The sequence below is a fragment of the Bombus fervidus genome, chromosome 13 (genome assembly GCF_041682495.2).
Source record: "Bombus fervidus isolate BK054 chromosome 13, iyBomFerv1, whole genome shotgun sequence".
NCBI lineage: Eukaryota > Metazoa > Arthropoda > Insecta > Hymenoptera > Apidae > Bombus > Bombus fervidus.
Genome location: NC_091529.1, coordinates 6751367 through 6773325, shown reverse-complemented (window position 1 = coordinate 6773325; position 21959 = coordinate 6751367). Strand labels below are relative to the sequence as shown.

General features: G+C 31.8%; 2 protein-coding genes across 3 annotated transcripts in view; one reads left to right on the top strand and one right to left on the bottom strand.

Moving 5' to 3' along the window:
• Pngl (N-glycanase Pngl) overlaps window positions 1–13615 on the top strand; it is a 53091-nt gene extending 39476 nt beyond the window's left edge. The window contains exons 3-9 of the mRNA XM_072015674.1: window positions 9305–9438; window positions 10521–10789; window positions 11139–11428; window positions 11501–11731; window positions 12020–12194; window positions 12352–12771; window positions 12861–13615. Coding sequence (XP_071871775.1) covers window positions 10568–10789; window positions 11139–11428; window positions 11501–11731; window positions 12020–12194; window positions 12352–12771; window positions 12861–13430 — 1908 coding nt within the window. The 5' untranslated portion in view covers window positions 9305–9438; window positions 10521–10567 and the 3' untranslated portion in view covers window positions 13431–13615. The remainder of the gene's footprint in view (window positions 1–9304; window positions 9439–10520; window positions 10790–11138; window positions 11429–11500; window positions 11732–12019; window positions 12195–12351; window positions 12772–12860) is intronic.
• Window positions 13616–13730: 115 nt separating this feature from the next.
• LOC139993701 (ubiquitin carboxyl-terminal hydrolase 8) lies at window positions 13731–20849 on the bottom strand. 2 transcript variants are annotated; one of them, XM_072015668.2, is made up of 12 exons: window positions 20640–20849; window positions 19543–19898; window positions 19038–19402; window positions 18086–18968; window positions 17778–17947; window positions 17574–17712; window positions 17342–17491; window positions 16215–16451; window positions 15873–15977; window positions 15572–15778; window positions 15144–15502; window positions 13731–14825 (listed from the first exon to the last, which is right to left on the bottom strand). In XM_072015668.2, the coding sequence occupies exons 2-12, from the start codon at window positions 19801–19803 to the stop codon at window positions 14711–14713; spliced, it is 2991 nt and encodes a 996-aa protein (XP_071871769.1). In that variant the 5' UTR covers window positions 19804–19898; window positions 20640–20849; the 3' UTR covers window positions 13731–14710. The 2 variants fall into 2 exon arrangements, with proteins under 2 accessions (XP_071871769.1, XP_071871770.1); XM_072015669.1 differs by lacking the exon at window positions 20640–20849 and having other exon boundaries at window positions 19497–19636.
• Window positions 20850–21959: the final 1110 nt, after the last annotated feature.

Below are 21959 nucleotides of genomic sequence, written 5' to 3'. Positions count from 1 at the left end.
TGACATCTAAATTACTTGATTTTTCAAACGCTTTTAAAACTGATTTCTTTTTGGTAAAAAATTTCTTCTTCCTTCAGACTACTGTCATTTTTACAAACCGTGAAAATTTTGGGAAACTCTCATACTACATACGCTTTCCTAGTTTATAAATCAAAAAGAATTTTTTATTTTGAACATTCCAGTTCGCATAGGGAATGGCGACTAGCTATCAATATTTCAGCAGAAGAGATTTTTTTTAGATACAGCAAACTTCACCATTTCGTAACATTATTTTTCTTTTATTGAGAAATAAAGCTAAAAGTCATCAAATGCTACCCGAAAAAAATCAGAAATTTTTATTTTAAAACTACAACAAAGGCTCTTCCATAAAAAGGACATTTCCAATTTGGCTTTTTGTTATGGAGAGGGTAAAAGTGTTTCTCATGTGAAAATAAATCGAAAATATAAAATGGAATTAACATAAATGGTACTTCCTTCCCACATTTCACATTCTACATTATTTATTTCATACAGATCTGAACAGGTTCCGATCGTTTCCGAATCAGTTAGTCAGAAATCGGTGTATCCAACGCTCGGAAATTCGATTTCGATCGGTTCCAATTTCAGCGGACTAGTCGACGTGTAAAATCATGATCTCCAAATTTCTTGGTTCAACCTCTTGACACAATTGCACCGACTGAATATGAAGTAAGTACGAGTACCATTGACTTTTAAAAATCCTATTCCTCTCTTCGTTTTAAAATTCAACCACCAGTAACGAAAAAAAAAAAAAAAGTAAAAGATGATATAAGGCAAAAAATCTGCACTTTTATTAACTCCATCCGCATCCATTACATTGACTCCCTTGCTGGCTTTTCTTTCGATGAGAATCATAGAATGATCCTCATTCCGATAGGATTAATTCGGCAGTTGAACGACAGAGCGCGCGTCGAGCGACGATTTTTATCTATGGTGAAAGTTTCCAGGTGCCGGTTGACAGGGCATTAAGTAACAGATAAAAAAACAGAGGTTAGGAAAAATCTATTTACGAGAAAATGGATTCGTTTATTACCAGAGATTACGTAAAACCTATTACGACGAAGACCGAGGAAAGAGGTTATCCATGACTATGGATCTCTGCTCCACGAACTGTAAATAACTTGATTGCGAATGCCGACCGTTCGACAAAAGATACGTTTAAATGATATCCAATTTAGCCCTACTAAGGAATTTTCCTTTTTACTCTGGCCTAACCTCTTTTCTATAAATTCATTTCTGAATATAGATTCGAACTCTTTCCTTCTTTTTTTTTTAAAGTTTATTGCCAAATTTTGTATATATTGTATGCATAGTTTAATATCTATTGCAACAGTAGAAAACGCTTAAATAATTTACAAAGAACTTGTTTTTTAAACAATTCATAGACTATGTAAAGATAATACAAATTCGAACGTAATTTCATCAAAACCATCGCTCTGCAAACTTTTGGAATGCCTGAAGATTTAATGTACGCAGATAATCATTTAGAATAGAGCATACTTCATCGATTTCTAGAGCAGGCATAGATTGTGGGAGAGGGGCTAGAGCAGGTATAGCCCCAAACCTAGCAATAAAAAAAGTACATTTTATTTTTATAGCGAATTAAAAAAAAATTAAAAATAATTGAATATAAAGGAAATGTTACTTTATATTTACTTCGTTATTATTTCAGTTATAATTCACCATTATTTCATCAACCTAACCTCCTACCCCATTTTTCTATGAAGGGAGATGCCGTTGGACCAATAGTGTCGAGTCCTAAAAACATTAATCTGGTTTTTGAAGCTACAACTTCTTTTTATATGAATAATTATTGTCCTTCTTCAGTTTCCGAAATATTCGCAAAAAACTTAAAAATGATGATAGTTACCTAATTATTTTCGAAAGTTACCTCACTTCTTGTAAATGTTCTAACACGAACAAGGGTGTACGTTATACGCGAAATGAAATTTAGTATTATGCTTGGATAGGTAGTATCATGTTGAGGTTAGGAATATTTAGGTTATGAAAACAAAATGGATAGCGTAATTGGAGAGAGTGACTGATCATTGGTAGTTATGAAGCTTCGAATATAATCTCAATCCTAATTAAGCAAATATATCTAACCTATAGCCCGACTATAAATTTTATGGAGATATAATGGAAATATTGGTATTTCATAAATGTGAATACAGTTTGATGATGATCATAAATGTAAATAATTTTTAAAGAATAGAAAAATATCGTTGACTTTTTGATTTATTTTACACTCTGTATTGTGCCCAATTACGTGTGGTATTTCTCCTCAAACCAGATTTTAATTATAAACAATCAAACAGTTCTTTTTCTAATTTCACCAATCAGAACATCAAAAATTAACCATATAATCACATTTTGCACAATTATAGACAACTGAAATTCACGATATGCAAACTATCGATAATAAGGTCAAATGTCTTAAGAACTGACGAGACCTCATGGTGAAAAGTTTCGAAAAAGCGAATCGTAAAAAAAGAAGCGAAAACCAAAAAGATAAAGGAGGGAGAAGAAGACGATTTTTGCGCTACAAGTTCGTCGTGTTTGAGTAAAAAAGACATTTTTTCTCCTTCATTTAATGATCTTTCCGTGACGTTACTACAGTCTCGAAGTAGTTATCGATGCGAACTCGTGGCCCTAATAAACGCCATTCAAAAACTCTGGTGAAAGAGGCGCGTCGATGGGGGGACAGAGTAGGGGTGAAAGGAAGAAGAGTGAAAAATAAAACGCAGAGTAAAGCAACGTCTCTTCAACCATGCTCGAATAAAAAGATTTAATGAGCTTATTATACACGAATTAACGTACACTAATAACGCGTTCTCCGGTGCCTCTCGACACTCTACTGAACACTCGGTTAACGATTTCCTCCAGGAGAGGAGAGGAACACGAGTTGTGGTTTTATTTGCATATCGACCTATCAGAGCTATCTAAAAGCGATGTCACCTTTGATGCTTCTAACGGCCCTGTGCACGGCAGATTATGCGTCAAACGGTAACGATATTTGACAGGGTGAATGCGATTTCCGGGGACGACGACGGGATTCCTTAAGGCTGTCCAAAATGGCGCACATTCTGAAAACATAGTCCCGTTAGGTACAAAGTAACGTGACTCTAGGTTCTCTCAAATTCTCTTAATGTGTTATCGCGTTATTTAGGAAAATACCATTTATGATAAATGTTTTATTAATTAATTTATTAATTTAGCCGTTGACAGTTTCTATTGCATTTTTGGATCGTTGAAGATAAAAAGATGCATCGACTAGAGCGTAAAAGGATATGTAGTACCATTTTAAAAAATGTAAATGATATTATAAAAATGTTATACAACATATTACTCCGTTAACCGTTGTGAAAAATATAAAAAGATGCATCGACTAGAAATTAGAGCATAAAGGTTACATAACCCCATTTAGAAATATACCAATTACCTCGAAATTTTAAAAAAGAATAATTCTAAAGGGAAAATATCACGAATCATAATATTCCTCGCTTTAAACTTCCCTATTTTGCACTGACGTAATTCTCCTATTAACAAAGGTAACAAAAATTCCTATCAAAGAATCCATGACAAATGAAACGCCCAATACGTTTCAATATGCAGGACACCATTACTAGCCGGTCTAAAAACATAACCTCTATAAGGAAACTTCTAGTTACATCGTTACCATGACAAATTAAGGATGCTAACGATGATTGGATCGGAAACACGTCTCTCCAATCTAACCTGTTTACGCCAGGCTGGTGTCGGAGCCCCGCTTTTTCGAGGCAAATCAGCGTCTTGTCGATCGACGTCGAACGTGCTGTAAGCAACGTTTGAGATGCAAAACAACGTTTCAGCATTAACGACCGTGTGTACACGTGTATCCGGCACGTGTGCAAAACGAACGAGAATGTCCCGTGTACAGGTCAAGAGAGACGAAAGAGAGAGAGAGAGAGAGAGAGAAGGAAAGTGAAATGGAGGGATGAGACGGGACGTTTGGCGTACAATAGAGGCGTGGATATTGAAAATTTATCGGAGGCAGAATAAGTGGATGAACCTTGGCCGAGGCTATTTGTCGGAAATTGAAATTTATCGAATTTTCGGCGCACGTCGAGCGGAGGCAGCGTTCTCGAATTTTCCCGCCGCTGCCAAAGCTTTAACACTCAATGACATGTGAAACATCGAGTGATCGTTTTAAACTTACTGATTTCTAGAGGCCGCTCTTCAGGTGCTCGAGTATCGTTCGACGCGTCGAACGTTTTTCGGAGAGAAAAATATTCAGAAGAGTTCTTTGTTTCGCGAGTAGTAAACCGATAACGTGAAGATCGCGGGAAAAGCATGTGATAATATTGATATTTTCTTTTTTTTTTTTTTTAACTCATTTGTGTGTTAAATTCCACTTAAACTTTTTTATCGTTTTATCACACTTGACTTCTGCACTGTCACTGGTTGAAACGTCCTATCCAACATTCTTTCATTTTTCAAGATATATTCAAATATTTGAAGTTCCCTAGGTTTCTTTTTTTTTTTTTTTTTTCTTTTTTCATGTAAAGTGATATTATATTAAAGCGAAAAAGTAATATGACGTTACCGTAACTCGGCTTTAATATCCAAAATAAGTAGCACTAACATATATAGGGAGAAGTTGTTCAGAATGTTGACCTTGACAACGTATTTCAACATCATTGAAACCAGTCAGGTTGTCCGTTTTGTAAGATGATTACCGATAAAACCAATTGCTTTTTTCAATTCAATTTCGAAAATGGTAGATAAGACATCTTAATCAGAAGGGATAATGCGATCTTCAGACGCATTGATGTTCTAATAAATTGTATTTAACATTTTAATAAGAATCTCACTTCGTCAAAAATGTTCAATAAAATTCCACGTACCTTTACACAAGCCTATGGCTTGTTGGAGAAAGGACAGCGTAGGAAAGAGGAACAGCAAGCAACAACGAGGCTTCTTTCTGGCGCATAATACTCTTGGTCGCATCCGCGGCTCCAACAATGAGGATCGATAATTCGAAAGGCTCGAGTAGCCATGCCGTTGAAAAAGATTCGCCCAGGCTAACGGAAATCTTGCAGCCAGCGAACGAAGAAACACACCGAGACGGTGCAATCTCGTATTTCAAAGGATTCCACGACAATTCAGCCTTCCCGCGAGAGCTTTGTTATCGCTTTGCCTCTCTGCGGGTACCTGTCCGCTTTCGTCGCTTTTCCACCAGATATTCTAGGTCAACGTTGCTCAAACTATGATCCTCGTCCTCTATCAACCGAACTGAAATAAAGTTTTCTTTTAAGAAACGATCATTCTCTTCATCTCGTGATCGATGTTTTCACTTAATTCCCCGTGTTTTTAATTCACGTTCTACCTTAACGAGCTACTAAATAGGATAACATATTAGATTACCTGAAATGATTAAATTTTCATAAGATAAGATAGAATATCTTTATTCCGGTGACGCTTAAATTATGTAAGTGTTAAATAAAAAGAATACTAAATTAGTTTTAAAATAAGATATTCACCAGAATATAACATAAAGCGAAGTATTTTTATGTTGGTAAAACAGAATTTTTAGTTTACGGTTCGGAATTTAAATTTTCAATTCAAATTGCCGTGCATTGTTCCTCCTTCGTAAAGGCGGAGAAAAGGAAGGTTTCATTATCAATTATTCAGGAGCTTTTATTACTAATTCTATCATTTATTCATGGAAAAAAATTGTTTTATTGCGTAAAAGAAGTTCCATATGATTTGCTTATATAAATATGTATTTGAAAAAATGTGTTATGAAAGTTGTCGGAGAAATGTAATTTCGCTATTTGGAAAAGATCAAAGAAGATCTCTAGACAACCTGTTTCATCGTATAAATTGACCACTCGGAATCTAATTGGTTATAATTACTTAATTATAACAATAATTGATTTAAACAATTTTTATTTTACATTAAATTTTACATTAAATTACATACGCCAATTTTAACGACCAGGTGGTAATTTAATTATTGATAGTAAAGCAAATAGGGAAGAAGATCCATCAAGTAGTATGACTCAATGTCAAGAGAAAAGGTTCTATCAAGTAGTACGACTCAACGTTTGTAACGACATACGCCGTCAATAGCAGAACATCTATCTACAGTTCTTCAGATAAATTATGCATATTATTAAAAGAAAAACTAGTTCGCGTTATATTTCCAAAATTTGATTGTCAATCGACGAAATAACAAGAATAATATTGCTAGAATCAGTTTCCTTCTCCTCTTCGTTCTTGTCTAATTTTATGTATTATTGTTTTGAAAATAGTACAGAAGAAGAGAATAAATTGATAAAAAAGATATAGTAATAGAAACTTCCTATCCATTAACAAATCTTGGGATATCGAGGATTTATCTGAAAGGAATTATCAAACACAATAGAATATAAAATCAATATCCCACTGACCAATGAAATAACCATGATAATACTATCGGAATCTACTTTTCCTTTTGGTCTTTTTATCTTCGACGATAATGTGATTTAATTAAAGCAGAATTAAAACTGATCGCCGGGATTACGTTTCACAGAACATTTATAAATGTTATTTAGAATCTTTCGCGTGGCTTTTTTTTCAATAAAACCGCCCACGCTCGAAACGGAAACCGATTAACGATACGACGGGAAGGGAACTTTACGAGCCGTTGAAATATTGCTTTCTAAAAGCAATATTGTTCCTGAACTCTATACTCTGTAAAACTTTATCCATTATTTCATTTGCCGTATTTAACGGCGAAGCAGCGTAACGTTTCGCGATTACCTTGACTGACCGTCATAACATCGATCTATACATCGAAAACTTGTTATGCCATGGAAGAATTATTTTTCTCTAACGTTCAACGTTAAGATTATTCTTTAATGGCACGAACAAAATTTTTTCCAGATGAAAATTACATAAAAGTTCGTTACTTTGAACGATTCGTGCATGTACCGTACACCTCACGTGCTTCGTCTTCGAAATTAATTAATTAATTTCGATGTAAAATTGATACGACGATAAAAAGATCGATATAATGAGGAAAGAAAGTGAAATTTCTGCAAATAATTAAATTCGAAGATTCTTCTATTCTTCTACAAGTAAAAAATATTATAAATAACGAACCCTCTCGCTACCATCGTTTAAAAGAAAAGTCGCTGTTCACAATTAAAATTTCAAATTTTCAATGTGTTACATAATACGACACGTATATTTTTACACATATATAATAATGAAAAAATGCAAGTAGACAGTCGAAGAATTAGAATGCGTCGCACGTGTGACGCATGGTAGCGAAAGGATTAAATTTACAATAGCAACGAATAAACAGAGAATGTTTAGTCCTACATAGATTCGTATCTTTATGAACGTATTAAAGAAAAAAAAAAAAAGAGAAAAAATGGATCTGTATCGAAAGACATTATCGCAAGTTCTATTATGTCAGATTTTTCTATATTTTTAAATTTTAAATACATCTTTACATCTTTAAATTTCCCACAAATGCATCAACTATATTCGACGTTGCAGTAATAATAGATCGAAAATCTTTCGAAACTACACGAACGAACTTATTACCTAACCTAATATGGTTTTCAAGATTTAATTATAGAAAGTGGTTTTTAATGACGTGGAAAATTTCCCCATTTTTCCAACGACTCTCTGTGAAAACACTTTTGATCTTGGATTGAATAGACTCGTCGTTCTATTCGATTACGAGAGACGCGACGCTTCGAAGAGTAAATATCTCGCGAAAGTTTCGCGAAATCAGCAAAATTGCACCGGGTGTACAAACATCTGTGCCGGTCTGCGCTCGGACATCGTGTTTGTCCATCAAGTTTATTTCCGTGTGAACTCGGTAATTTATTCCCGTGCACATTCAATTTCATAATTCCACCGCTGGGAATGTCCTCCGGTGACAAAAAAAGCCCGCGCGTTTTAAACCGGATATTGTCTTCAAACGTTTATGTACTTAACATCGTGACATGATACGAGAAGAAAGAAATAAATTGCAATATAAATTGTGAAATAAATTGGAAGAAGCAAATAATTCAAACAATATCGTTTATTTTATGTGATATTGTCATTAATTGATGTTACATATTGAATTACTTGAAATCGTTTAATATTAAAAGTAACACTCGGTAATAATATTATTGCTACTATTAATGTCATTAACTTATTTTACTGTTATTATTAATATTATTGTACAATATTGTTATCAATTGATAATTATAATTAGTTTGTAAACGAAAGGGAGAAATAAATTGCGAGATAAATTCAAAGAAGCATATGATTAAACTAATATCGTACATTTGAAATGATAATGAAATATTGTTATTAATGAATATTCAGTATTGAATTATTTAAAATAATTTAATATTAAAGAAGTAAATAATGATTCAAATATCGTACGATTACCTTGTATGAAAATAAAATGAGGTATATTCATATTTGTTGGATAATTCCAATTGAAGCATCGTTAATTTGTTAATTGACGTAGTAGATAAATCGTAGGTTTATAAGAAGCGAAAAAAGAAAGCGAGAGGGATGTGCAGCATCGAAAAGTTGGCCGCCTTAAGAACGCGATGCTGGCAGCTGTACATAATCAAAAATGAAACAAAAGCAGTGCTCCACTTTCCACCGATTGTCCGGAGTTTGAAAGAAAGTAATGTTGTAGAAAATCAGGCCGTTATACGGCCCGCTAAAGTGAAACGCGAACTGCTTCATTCAAAAAATTGTATCTCTAATCTGTCAACTTTTACTCTTACCATAAATTAAAATACGCAGTACTTCCCTTTGTTCGTTCGACTGTTTCAGTCATTTTTTGGAACTCAGCTTTTTCTTCTTTAAATCTTAACAAAATCATAGAAAGGTCTAAATGAAGTAATTTAAAAAATATGTTAAAATAATAGAAACTTTGTAGAAGCTAATCGTATAAATTAGAGGTACAAAAAGAATTTGGAAAGAAACAATTGTTTACTACAATTCAATTTTTTTTCCTTGAAAATTGAATGATTTGCTGAAAAAAAAAAATTGGAAATGATCAATATTAGCGTTTAATAAATTAAAAAATTTTAAGGGAAATTACTGTCTCAAAATTTAATAAAATCTAATAAAAAAAAAAAAACCCTAAAATCTACGCTTTGATTATTTAGAATTTAGGAAATATACTCCATGAGGTAGTAAATCTGAAAGAATCACTTTCATGACAGTAAAGTTTGAGAATTTATCAGGATAGAAAATTTCAAGACCTTTGTCACAACTTTAGAAATGATTTTTGCAGGCTTACCTTTACAACGAAGAAGGAATTTGAGAGGCCGTTCCTATAACCTTCGCGTTTATTGAGAACCGCCTTTGTACCATTAACCAAGACCTCCCTCGTAATCTTGAGATTTGATATAACCATATAGTCCATAGGTAAGTCGTTTTCCATAACCTATCATAACCTTAGATTCTGGACAATCTTAACCTCCATAACTTTTAAATTTGATATCTCATAGTATAAGTATTTATTTGGAATAACAATCTTCGAATGATTCATTAATTTCTAAAAATGACTTATATCTAAAACTTTGCTGTTTATAAATAAATAAGAAAAAATCACAAGAGATATTGTATTATATTGGAAAATTCTTTAATCTGATTCGAATCCATCGTGATACCGATAGGAATGTTACTTTTTATCTCGCAAATGATACAGCTATACAATGTCCTTTTCATACAGATGTCATATACATTTCGAGTGCATTCTGAGTTGCATCGGCTATGCTTTTCTTATCTCGCCACCATTCTGTGACATCGTATACGATGCTCCTTAACGATATCAGTAGCATACAATAGCAGCGTTGGACGTTGTTTATAGACACGCTATTATATTTCAAACGGAATGGACTTTTGCACTTTTAACAGGCTTCGTTTGAGAATAACGTATCGAATATAGTCGTGGAATTGTGGTTTTACCATGTATTATAATGGAACGTATGTTCCAAAGAATGTCATACGAAAGGATATCGTAAAACAATATACATACATACTTAGGAAAATTGCAACAATCTGTTGCTATCAAATGAATGGATTAAATATATATGTTACGAATTTCATAATTCACGCTTTTTTATTCATTCGATATAAAATGAAATAGATGCCTGCAACAAAGAAAAAATTGTTCTTTATACTTACTTATATATGTATCAATGAGTGATAAAGAAGAGTACCTGCTATATCTTTAGAAGATAATTTACCTTCGTGTGATAAAATTATAAATATGTATGTATCTAATTGTCTTTTTTTATCATACTGAGGCATGATCATTTCTGATGAAAATTTGAATGAATGATTAGATATCTACTTATTGTTATTTCTAAAATACAAACGTATAAGGACACGAATTATTTTGTTTTACCCGGCTTATATCATTTCTCACAAAGAGCGCTACTAGACGATTAGTAACACCACTGAATGACTTGCATTCCAACTGCAATATCACATTTTTCCTCTAGACTTGCACGTGTCATCTTGTACTTGTGAAAATAAAGAAATCTCAACCATGGATAAAAATCTGTTACGATCCGTGGATTTGTTAAAAGAGAACGAAGAACAAATACGAAACGATGCTGAAAATGCATTGTTAACTGTTTGTCAAAACATTCTGTCCCATCCAAATGACAAAAAATATCGGGAAGTACGACTTGATCATCCTCTAGTTACTACAAAATTGCTACCTGCTCTTGGAGGCATCGAATGTTTATTTGATATTGGCTTCGTCGAGGTAATTATACTTTAAGAATAAGATATTGTTATTGATTTTTATTTCATTGAATTTTGTGAAGTACTATAGTGATTTACTAACTGGTCAGAATTCTGCGTCGTTAATTGACCGTCACCATCCCCACTATCCCTACACTAGTTTGACTTTAATTCTTCAGTCCTCATAACTCAGATTATGATTCAATATAAGATATTTCTTAAATTTTAATAGTTATTTTAATAGTTAATTGTATAGTATATGTAGAATTCCTTTTTCCTATCTTCGTGGAGTCTATCTTGTTAAATGATAAGATTTAATTTGATTTGTGACCAGTTAATAAGGCACCATTAACATTCCTTTTTTTCAATAGACCACTGACTGCCTCTCATTGCCACAAGAAGCATCACTTTCGAAATTGCAATCCCTACAAAAATTGCTTAGTAAAAACGCCAAAGCACCTGTTACTATAGACCCAGTATTGCATAGTTTAATACCGCTAACATTCACAGTGGAAGAGAACAGGTTTTACAAATCTATTATAAACAACTTTCAAAAAGTTCTGCGATATGAAGATGCAAGCTTGCAAGAGAAAGCTAAAAAAGTAATACCCATTGTAGACCTTGAAATAGCTACTATGACTAGACTCAGACAATTGCACAAGTAATAATAAATTATTTAAAAATGATTATATTACTCTAAATTTGGTTTTGTTCATCAAATTTACTGTTGCAGGCATGTGAAACTAAATCAGACTGCTCCAGAGAAAAGTGTTACAAAACAATACAGTGAGGATGATGTTGACGATGTTAAAGATATATTTCTCATGGAATTGTTACATTGGTTTAAATATAAATTCTTCACATGGGTCGATAGTCCAAAGTGTACTGCTTGTTTTTCAGATTGTAAACATCAGAACACAGTACCTCCAGATGATCCTAGATGTTCACAAGTGGAGATACATAAGTAACTTGATATATTTTAATTCCAAGAATAATTGGAGAATTTTTTGAAGAAAGGATTTGTAGGTCTATACTAAATATATAAATATCGAATGTACGATTTAATTAAACTTTATAAATAGAAAAAGAGCAATATATATTCTTTAAGAGCCATTATAATTCTCAATTCAAACATAGCTAACAGAAAGAAATTAGTATTAATTTTGAAATTAAAATTTTCAATGTCCTTTTTTTAAAAAGTTCTGCGATTGTTATTGGAACGTAGTTTAATAATTGTTAAATATCATTCCAGATGTACTAAATGTGGAACACGGGTGAAATTCCCTCGCTATATCGATCCTGAACCATTGTTAACTCTAAGACGCGGACGGTGCGGAGAATGGGTGAACGTGTTCACGCTTTTGTGTCGAACACTAGGATACGATGCAAGATATGTACACGATGAAACAGATCACGTTTGGACAGAGGTGTGTAATGATCACTGACCTTGCGTAAATGGGAAATATGTGCAAAGGTACTCGTTAACTCATTGCAATATGGAAATCGGTGTCCTCACAATTATGTTCATTAAAAAATTTACTTCATCAAAATAATTGAGTGATTGATAATATGTTAATAACTTAGGTATGGTCTATACATGAAAAAAGATGGATTCATCTAGATCCATGCGAAGATGTCATGGACAGGCCATTGATGTACGAAAAGGGCTGGAAAAAGAAACTAAGCTATATAATAGCTTATTCAAAAGACGAGGTGCAAGATGTTACTTGGAGATATACGCGTAATATGCTAGGAGTGCTGAGAAGAAGAGATATCTCCTGTGAAAGTAAACTGATACAATTCATTGATTCATTGAATAAATATCGTCAATCTTCCCCGAACTATAGTGCCACTCGCCGGCAATATGTGATAAAACGAAGACTTTTAGAACTTATAGAATTGATTCACGTGCCCAATAAAAAAAATTCTGATGACAATGAGAATTATGGAGGACGATCCACTGGTTCTTATGAATGGAGATTAGCGCGAGGAGAAATTTCTGAGGTATGGAATCATTTTCTAATTAACATTAATTGATTCACGTATGTATAAAACTCACAAGATAAAAACTAATTCTTAATTAAATTTTTCAGTCCAAGCCAAAAGAAAATTATTCTTGGGACATTTCAAACTATGGAGAGGCATTTCATTTGCAGTATTCTATCGTTAACGACGTATATATGATAACAGATAATAGTGGTATGGCATTAATGAATATATCTGGTTGGCAAAATGGAACAAATGAGATCGAAGGTGGAATGTTTCGTAAAGAAGAGCACGATTGGAAGGTTACCTATATAGCCCGTTCTCCAGAAGCTACTTCTGGCAAGGTAAAATGGTGCTTTGTAGTCACGAAACCAAACCTGTGTGTGAGGACGTTTCATTTACAAACTACCATAAGAATATTTTATAAAGCTAATGTATCGTGGGAAGTAGAAGCGATTTTTGACAATGCAAATCAAAAGTCTGTAATTTTACCTATTAGCGATTTTTCTGATTATCGTACGGATCAATTGAAAGGAGCAGTGAAATTAATTCTCACGGTAACTGTTTCCGGTGGTCAAGGCAATTGCGCGTGGCAACACGCACAACTTTTTCGACAAAATATAGACTGCAAAGTGGATAAATCCTTAGTAATCAATATCGAACTAGAAAATCGGTAATTCTAGAATTGATTTTATATAATTTAATCGAAAAACCTCATGGTTTGTATAAACGCTTTTACTGAAGTTGTGCGCATTCTTTTAATAATGCTACATAAATGACATATTAAGTCTTAATAAATATGATCTTTATGGAAAGAATATATCAAGACCAATAAATTTAGTTTTGAAATGAGTAAAAACATTCCATATTTAAAATTTCTTCTTTTTTTTTTTAAATATACATACACGTTTAAATTATATTGTATAATTAGACGATAAAAATTTCGACACTTGCGTAATGCAAATAAAAATGAGCTCTTGTGAATTCATAAGCTTGAAAATTTTTATTTCATATACAAAATAAGCAAACTAGTGATGGCACTTTTTGGAGACATTCGTATCCGATAGATGTTACACAATTATTCAACAATAATTTTTTAAGCATTGATAATATATGAACACAGTATCTTCAAATATTTATTCTTTTTTCTCTTTTCTATACACATTCATCGAATGTCATATAAAAACAGTTTTTTACAACTGTTTTATTATATAGTTGCTTACATGTGCTCCAAAAGCATTAATTTTTCCTATTACTTTTACTTTTCTTTGCATTTCTCATTACATATAATAATAATAAGTCGTTGTGTCTTATTGAATTTGCAAATAAGTTGCAAAATGCTGACATGATACGTTGTCGAATTCACGCAACATATACACAATCGGAATAAAATTTATGTTCTGAATAGTTTGTTTATCCTCGAAATAATACAAGAACTATGAACAAATGATTATAAATAACTTTATACAATGTGTAAATTAAAAAAATTATAAGTTGTCGATAATAAAATTATCGCGTTGAATGAGGAACGTGTTGCATTCGTGTTTGAAGAATGCAATCTCAACGTAAAATATTTATATTACAACATATTAAGGTACTGAGTGTAACAACGTTACTGAAACGCATAATCACAATAGAACAGGCTGCAATGCGTCCTAAATACAATTTTCTTTCATAATATATCATTTTTTTGCTTCACTAATTTTGCTATCACGTGATATAATTTCAATACTACCGAAGTAATAAATTTCAGTTCAACGCTATTTATTTACATACTGTTTAACGTATCCCAGCACCAATAAAGCCCATCATGACGTTGTAGTATTGTGTGTTTGTGTGTGTATACATTCGCATAATTAATACACTTCATACATGTACATACAAAAAATATTCAATTATCTACACCGTCACAGAACATTCATGGCCTTAAGTAATAAGTCAGCCCTTTGTATTAATACTACATAATGTTGCTCGAGAAAGATGTATAAAATAAGAGATAGGCATTGGTGTTCTGAGACCTTACTTGATTCACCGTAACTTCCGTGACTGTTTGATCGTCGTATTTATACCACCTGAGAAGAAACCACATGATTAATGTTATTAATTTTAATAATTGAGACGGCTAGTGCACTAAGGAGGCAGTTCCACTTTTCAGAAAATTAATTAAAATCAAATAACTCCTCCAAACGTGCAATAAATTTACAATCAGTTAATATTCATAATAACAAACTTTTGGATTTTTTAATATGAAATCTATACCTTTCTTTTTCTTCCTTGTAATAAATACTTTGTGTGAATATTACACCTGCCTTATTACTACTCCAATTATCACTTTGAAGCTCCATAAAGAATAAATATGGATATGAAGCTAAAGAAGAATATTTACTTACTTATTTTGGGTCGCGTTTTTACAGAAGGCCGTATAATGGCCGCCTTCCATGGTCCCATAATGGTTAGACATTGCATATAAACTGTAACTATAATTATAACTGCGAATATTCGAAATCGTAGCACTGCTACTATCCGCCACCAAGTATGGTTTCAAATTGAAATCTGTGAGTGGAAAATCTACAGCAGTGTTTCGTTTCTCGAGCCATCCACCACTCTCGGCGAAACGATTTAAATGTATAACCATAATAGGCGCCAATTTTACGAAATCGAATTTCTTCGTAGCTTCTCGAGGTGTCTGGCACTTTGGACACTTCCATCCTACTACCTTCTGTCCACTTACAAATTTTAAAATGCAGTCCTATAAAATTAATGAACCTGTTTAATATACAGTAAAAAATTCATTTCAAATTGGAAAATGGAAGCTTACGTTTAATGTACACCGATTGGCATGAGGTAACGACATTGTCAAGCTGTTGAAAATCTCATACGTGGTACTACTTTGCTTGCAAAAGCTGCACGTGATAGTAGACCTTAATTGTCCAAAGAACAAGTCTGATATTATGGATTTTTGGGAATCCATCGCTTTATCCCAGGCTTTCTCGGCGACTGTCATTTCCAGAGGCACTTTACAATTCTGTAAATACAAGAACAAAATTTTATAAACAATGAAAAATTTAACTTCTGTTGAATTTATTTTAGTATTTAATGGTAATAGGGTAAAATGTTACCTTTTTTAGATCGTTATGCATCCAATCTAGGAGAAAAGTGAGGAACTCGTGAGAGTCTTGTTGTTCGTAACTTTCAAATTGTAATTTGTATTGTCCCACGGCGATCTAACAATTATAATACACTTATTAGAGCATACATGAATCTAAAAGTACAATATGCATAAATAAAAAGAGAAAATAAATATCATGCATTATAATATACAATTTTTTAAGTGCAAATCAATTACAGAAAGCGAATTTAAAAAATATAAAAAATTGAAGCTAGAGAAAGATAAAAGATTATATCTTTATACGAATATTTTTTATTGATTTATTTATATAGAAGAAATAAAAATATCAGACCTTAAGATCATGTGGCGATATGCTCTTGTATTGACCTCTCCAGAGTGCTTTAATCACTTGAGCTACTTCTTCCACAACCTGGCCTTGCGTATTGTTATCGTTATTAGTATTTAGGTCATCGGCGTACAAATTGTCCATAAAGTATTTGGCTAAATGCGTGGTATTACTTAAGCACTGTATAATACTGTTCATGTAACACGAGTTGCCTAAGTTTTTTAACCCTGTAATGCCTGGATACTGTAACACAGTAACAAGAAAGACACTATGCTAAATACTTTATTCTTTATTGGCATATATCTCTTCTTTAAATAAAATTATTTTTTAACAACTTTTTATATAATGAAAATTAAGAATTTTATTCTCTTCTATGTCTATTTTTATTGTTTTGTAAAATTTTCAATGTTTATCAATTACCTTTTTAAAATAATAAACATTGAAATTCGGTACAAATTTTCTAGACAAATTTACCATCTTTCGTTTACACGTTATTTGTTAATAAATTATTTATTACATGATTTACTATGTATTTTAAGACAAGGTCGATCATAATTAATTATTCTATATTATAATCTTGCTAATTTTAATGTATTCGACACTCATTCGCGCGATCTTAGAGTTTAATTGAAGTTTTGTTAATGAACTTCGCCGTAGTAGCGTTTGGTGACAATAGTCAGACATATGCTGATACATATCTGTGACGCGTTACTTCGAGAAGATTTAACTAAATTGGATTCAGAAGCCGTGCAGGTAGAAAATGTTTTTGTGCTCACGTGTTTATTTGCCACACAGAAACGAAAAATCACGCGATTTTATTCTATTATGAAGTTTTAAATTGTATTTTTTTTCATTCTATCTTCTCTAATGAGTAGTATATTTTTATGTATTAATATAACAAAACAATAATTAATATAAAGTTTAATTGTATTTCGTAAATTGCACACCTAGTATGTCTTATTCTGATTTATCCACGTGGACGGTAAACACGTGACTGTCAACAGTTATAATTGTCAATGGAATCTCATACAAAACAACATGTGATAACGAATGTCGACTAATGTTGTTTTAAACACTTTTTTATGTTACTATCACGTTTTTTTTTAACTTTTTAATGATGTGTTGATACTTACAACACTTCCATGAACAGGTGTCATTCTTTCTTCGCGATTCGCCCAACTCAAATGGGACATTTTATTATCACCATAAGTCCCATTATGATTGTACGACGAGACTTGTGGCTTCGAGCTTCTGTCTACTTGCGGTGCTTTACGATCCGTCAACTGAGCGATTTATAAAGAGAAACATTCTTTAAGTTATCAAGTTTTTAAATTAAATCTTCTTTTGTAAACTAATTGTAGATACCTGTAATAAGTTTGGACTGGAGTACGAACGCTCTAAATTTCCTCCCATTGATGTACTATCCGTTTTCAGAGGTTCCTTGTGGATATTATTTTCATTCTCTTTTATCGATAATTCTTTGTAATTATTTTTCATAGATATTCTATTGGCAAAAAGATGTATAATTAATAAATGAAATAATTTTTAATATTATATTTGTGTACTCACTCTCGTAATTTTTTTCGCTCCGCAGAAGTATCTTTCATTCGCCGTTTCAGTAAAGCTAGGGTGAACTCGAGATTGCCCTTTTCGTTTTCCTCTGTAGGATTAAATTTAATTGATTCCATTTTTCCATAATATTTGGTAAGTTCATCTTCGATTTTCTTATATTCTTTTTGCTGTAAAGAAACCCATTATATTTTTAGTATGTAATCACTATATAAAAGACTGGTTACATGTCACGATTAGTTTTATCAGTTGTAACTGTTTATTAGGTATATAACAATCATAATTTGTTATTTAAGCATATTCAATACCTTATCTTCCAATTTCGAGTGCAAAGTCTTTACATTACTGTGAATATATTCCTCCTCATTCGAACCTTTGTACTTAATATCATGTTGCATGTACAAAGTGCGTTCTTGTTCTAAGATTTCTTGATCCAAGTCCTGCTTATTCTTTGCCAACTCATTTAACTGTTTCATTAACTTCAAAACTACTTTCGATTCTGAATTAGAAGTGTCCAAGGAAACTGGTTTGCTACTTCTATCTACTATTGGTTTCATGTCATTCTTCCTAATAATATTCGATGTTCTCTTATGCTGAAGATCTAACGAATTATTATCGTATTGTCGTGAACTCGTGTTGCTTTTGGGGACTTTATCTGCTTCGATAGAACTATTCATAAAATTCTTAGGGCGCATAGTAATATTGTTACTTATTTCTGAGTCCATATGTTTGTACCACATTTTATCATTCGTAATGTTACCTTTCGACGCGATTTCGTTCTTATTTACTGGCTTTAATTTAATTAGTTTATTTTCACGTGACTTAATAATATTTTCTTCCTCGTCTAAATGTATTAATTCAGGGTACTCTATGTTATCTAATATTTCGTCTGCAATGTCGTGTAAACTAGGCTCTACAATATTAGGATTTGTTGTAAATGCTGGATACCGAGTTAACCATTCCGCGTAACCACCATCCAAAATTGTAATTCTTTTATATTTTATACCAGGATCCCAATCTTCTAAAATTTTCCTTAGTATATTTAAGTGGTTTTCAGGCGTCAATGTTTTGCTCGATGTATCCCAATCGATCAGGATTATAACATCGACATATTGTGCTGCCCTATGTTTAAACAGGTCTAGAGATTTCTTATCTTTGCGAAGATATTCTTCAAAATACGTTGTTAATTTGCTAAAATATAAGATTTATTATTCTAAAAAGATTCATTTTAGAATAATATAGAGAATAATGTTCACCTACCCAGGTTTTATTATGGTATTAGGAATATTAACAGATTTGTCAGATAATATTCTTGAAGCTTCATATTTCAACTTAGGTCTGATATCAATGATCAAATATCTACTATCTGCTTTTTGTATTAATTGAAATAGTTGATCACAGTTTATAATTTCTTCATTATCACTGACCAATGGATCCCTGGTTGGTGTCTCAGGTAACTTTATAGGACCATCAACAGAAGTCATAAAAGCATCTACTCCTCTTTCATTATCTACATCCATTTTTTCTACATTAATCTTCCCCAACGTTGTCTCTTTCAACTGCAGTTTGTATCGTGCATCTAATCTTTGATTCAAGTCCGCAAGTAGTTTTTTTACTTCATTGATCTGCAAGACATATTCACAATGTTTTATTTGCTCGGATCAATTGTCCCAAATCTATTTTAACATATAACACCTAAAAACTTTACATTCGGAATACCTTTATTTGTGAATGATAAGTTTAATAAAGCATAGCCACTCCCCACCTGTTTGATATGCATATTCAAGAATGTTCTGTCATCTCTATATTCTCGAGTGGTTTTCAACCAATCAATGCAGTTCATCCATCTTTTTAACATGATATATTGCTTCTCTTCCTCTCCTTGTAATTTGGCATTCTCAGCCAGATTATACATATCAGGGAGCCTTTTGTAAATATCTGAGGGCTTTTTCCCAATGTAATTGATTCTGGTCTTTTGCTGTAGATCTTTTATGCTGCTATATTGTAAAGATACTTTCTTAGACATTTTGATTACTTTCACTGTTACAAATCTCAGATTTAATTCGTATAGTGTATTAAACACTATTGTATATAGTATCTTCTATATATCTATATAGTATCCTAAAAAGTAAAGAAAATCATTTAATATATTACAACTATACTACTGAACTAAGATTATGACTATAATGTTGTTTATGCAAATTCATATTATTATACTGTTTGTAACAAGATTTAAGAAAAATGCAAGAATTATATATTTATATACAATTAAAATTTTATTAAGTAGTATAGACTGTTTCTTTTGACCACTTTTTGCCACTTATTTGTTTAAAATGTTTTGCATGGTTTTAAAATATTCTTCTAATATCTTATCATTAAATATATGTGTAAAAGTTAGAATAAATGATATATCAAATAATTGAAACTGCTGGAGTGAAATAACTTTATAAGTAATGAGATAAAAAATTCTTGATGATACAACATATTATTTTATTAAAATTTCTAATTTTGGAAAAGCTACAAACTTTCCTAACAGTGTAACGCATAAATAAATATCATAACAAGTACTTTATATTGGATATTCTCAAATTTTCTTTCAAATTTATACATTATATGTATTCTGAATATTTTTATAACTTCTAATTTTCCAAAAATGCATAAACATCTCCAGTCTAATTATAAAAAATAAAATATTTTAGAAAATAGTACATTTTATAAATAAAATAATACACTTTAAAACAAATAATTATACTATGGTAAAAATATTTATACGAGATTATAAATACTGTTGAAAATATATGACCTATTAAACTGGAATAATTGGTAAAGAAACCACTAATGTAATTGAAATTGGTTATGCACCTTTTCATCATTACAGTCCATGATCCAAATGAATATGATATTATTCACGATGCCATGGAGAAACGGTGTGGTGCGACATTTCTGTTTACCCATAGAAATGTCAAAATTCAATAAACACTTTGAACATCAATAAAATTTTCTGCTTGAACGACGTTACTACCTCTCTGCTACATCCTAGTAACGTGACGTTTATTGTGCCAACATTAGCGCTCTCTCGCGGACTTTACAGGAAGAACATTTGATATTTTTCGTATTATATTTTATTGTATTATATTTGTATTATATATATATAAGAAGCGTTTAGATAAAACGTGCGAATTTTATTTCTCCCCTACTGTAGTAAAATTTAATCACATTTAATAAAGTTAAAGATGGTTTAACATGCATAGACTCCGTGTACTTATATGGCACCATTTTCAATCGTATTGTTTCGATTGCTTAAAAGTATAATTAAATATAAGAAATAAGTTATTCTTTTTTTTGTAATGATTAGTTTTAATAAATCGAAATAGTTTAACAGCAATTTATAATTTTCTCCCTAACCTTCCAATTCTAACACCGCCGGCCAATTATAACATCGTTTGTATATCTGTCCTTATCGCACAATATTCCTCTTCTCGTCTAACAAAACATGTGTCTGTCGGATACAATTGCGTTCCTTGTTTACGGACAGGCTGTGTGCTGCCATCTATCCAAAAACTCTCGAAGTTTCAGTTCGTTCGCTACACAGTAGATAGCAGTTCATGACTTGTAAGAAATGCAACTACTAATTTATAATAGCTTAAAAGAAATGCTTATACAATAATTATGTTGTAAAAATAAATATGAATTATATATTATTTATGTTAGAATTAAGTTATGTCTGTTACATATATTTTGTTTTAATACATATATTACGTTCTAATTCAGAATATTTGTTTTAATACAGATAGTTAAGTACGTGAATCATTATAGAATTAGATTTCATTCTCAACATTATCGTATAATTTCTTAAATTTACATTTATCCTGTACTTAGTCAACGATTATACCTTTCCTTGTAACTTGTTGTAAAGACTCGTACTATAGGTCGATAACGCAGTTTCGAAATAACAGTTATATCATTTGTCACTAGATACTGATAACATTCAATGAGAACCAGTTTATGATACAATCATATTGCACTTATTTAGAAAAATGAATAAAAAGTAACAATTTCTTCATGGTATAGAAATGTAGAAATGTACATAAAGCATTATACGAAATATAATTGATACATATTAATCACGTTCATATGTACAGATTCACCCTCTACATTGTAGTTCTTTTATTTTTATAATTC

What these genes read in the sequence shown, in the direction of transcription:
- LOC139993701 (XM_072015668.2), bottom strand. Translation starts at nt 19,803, where the DNA reads ATGTCTAAGAAAGTATCTTTACAATATAGCAGCATAAAAGATCTACAG. An exon ending in ACTCGAAATTGGAAGATAAG is followed by an intron (nt 17,948 to 18,085) that starts GTATTGAATATG and finishes GTTTCTTTACAG; the next exon opens with CAAAAAGAATATAAGAAAAT. An exon ending in CACCTGTTCATGGAAGTGTT is followed by an intron (nt 16,452 to 17,341) that starts GTAAGTATCAAC and finishes ACTGTGTTACAG; the next exon opens with TATCCAGGCATTACAGGGTT.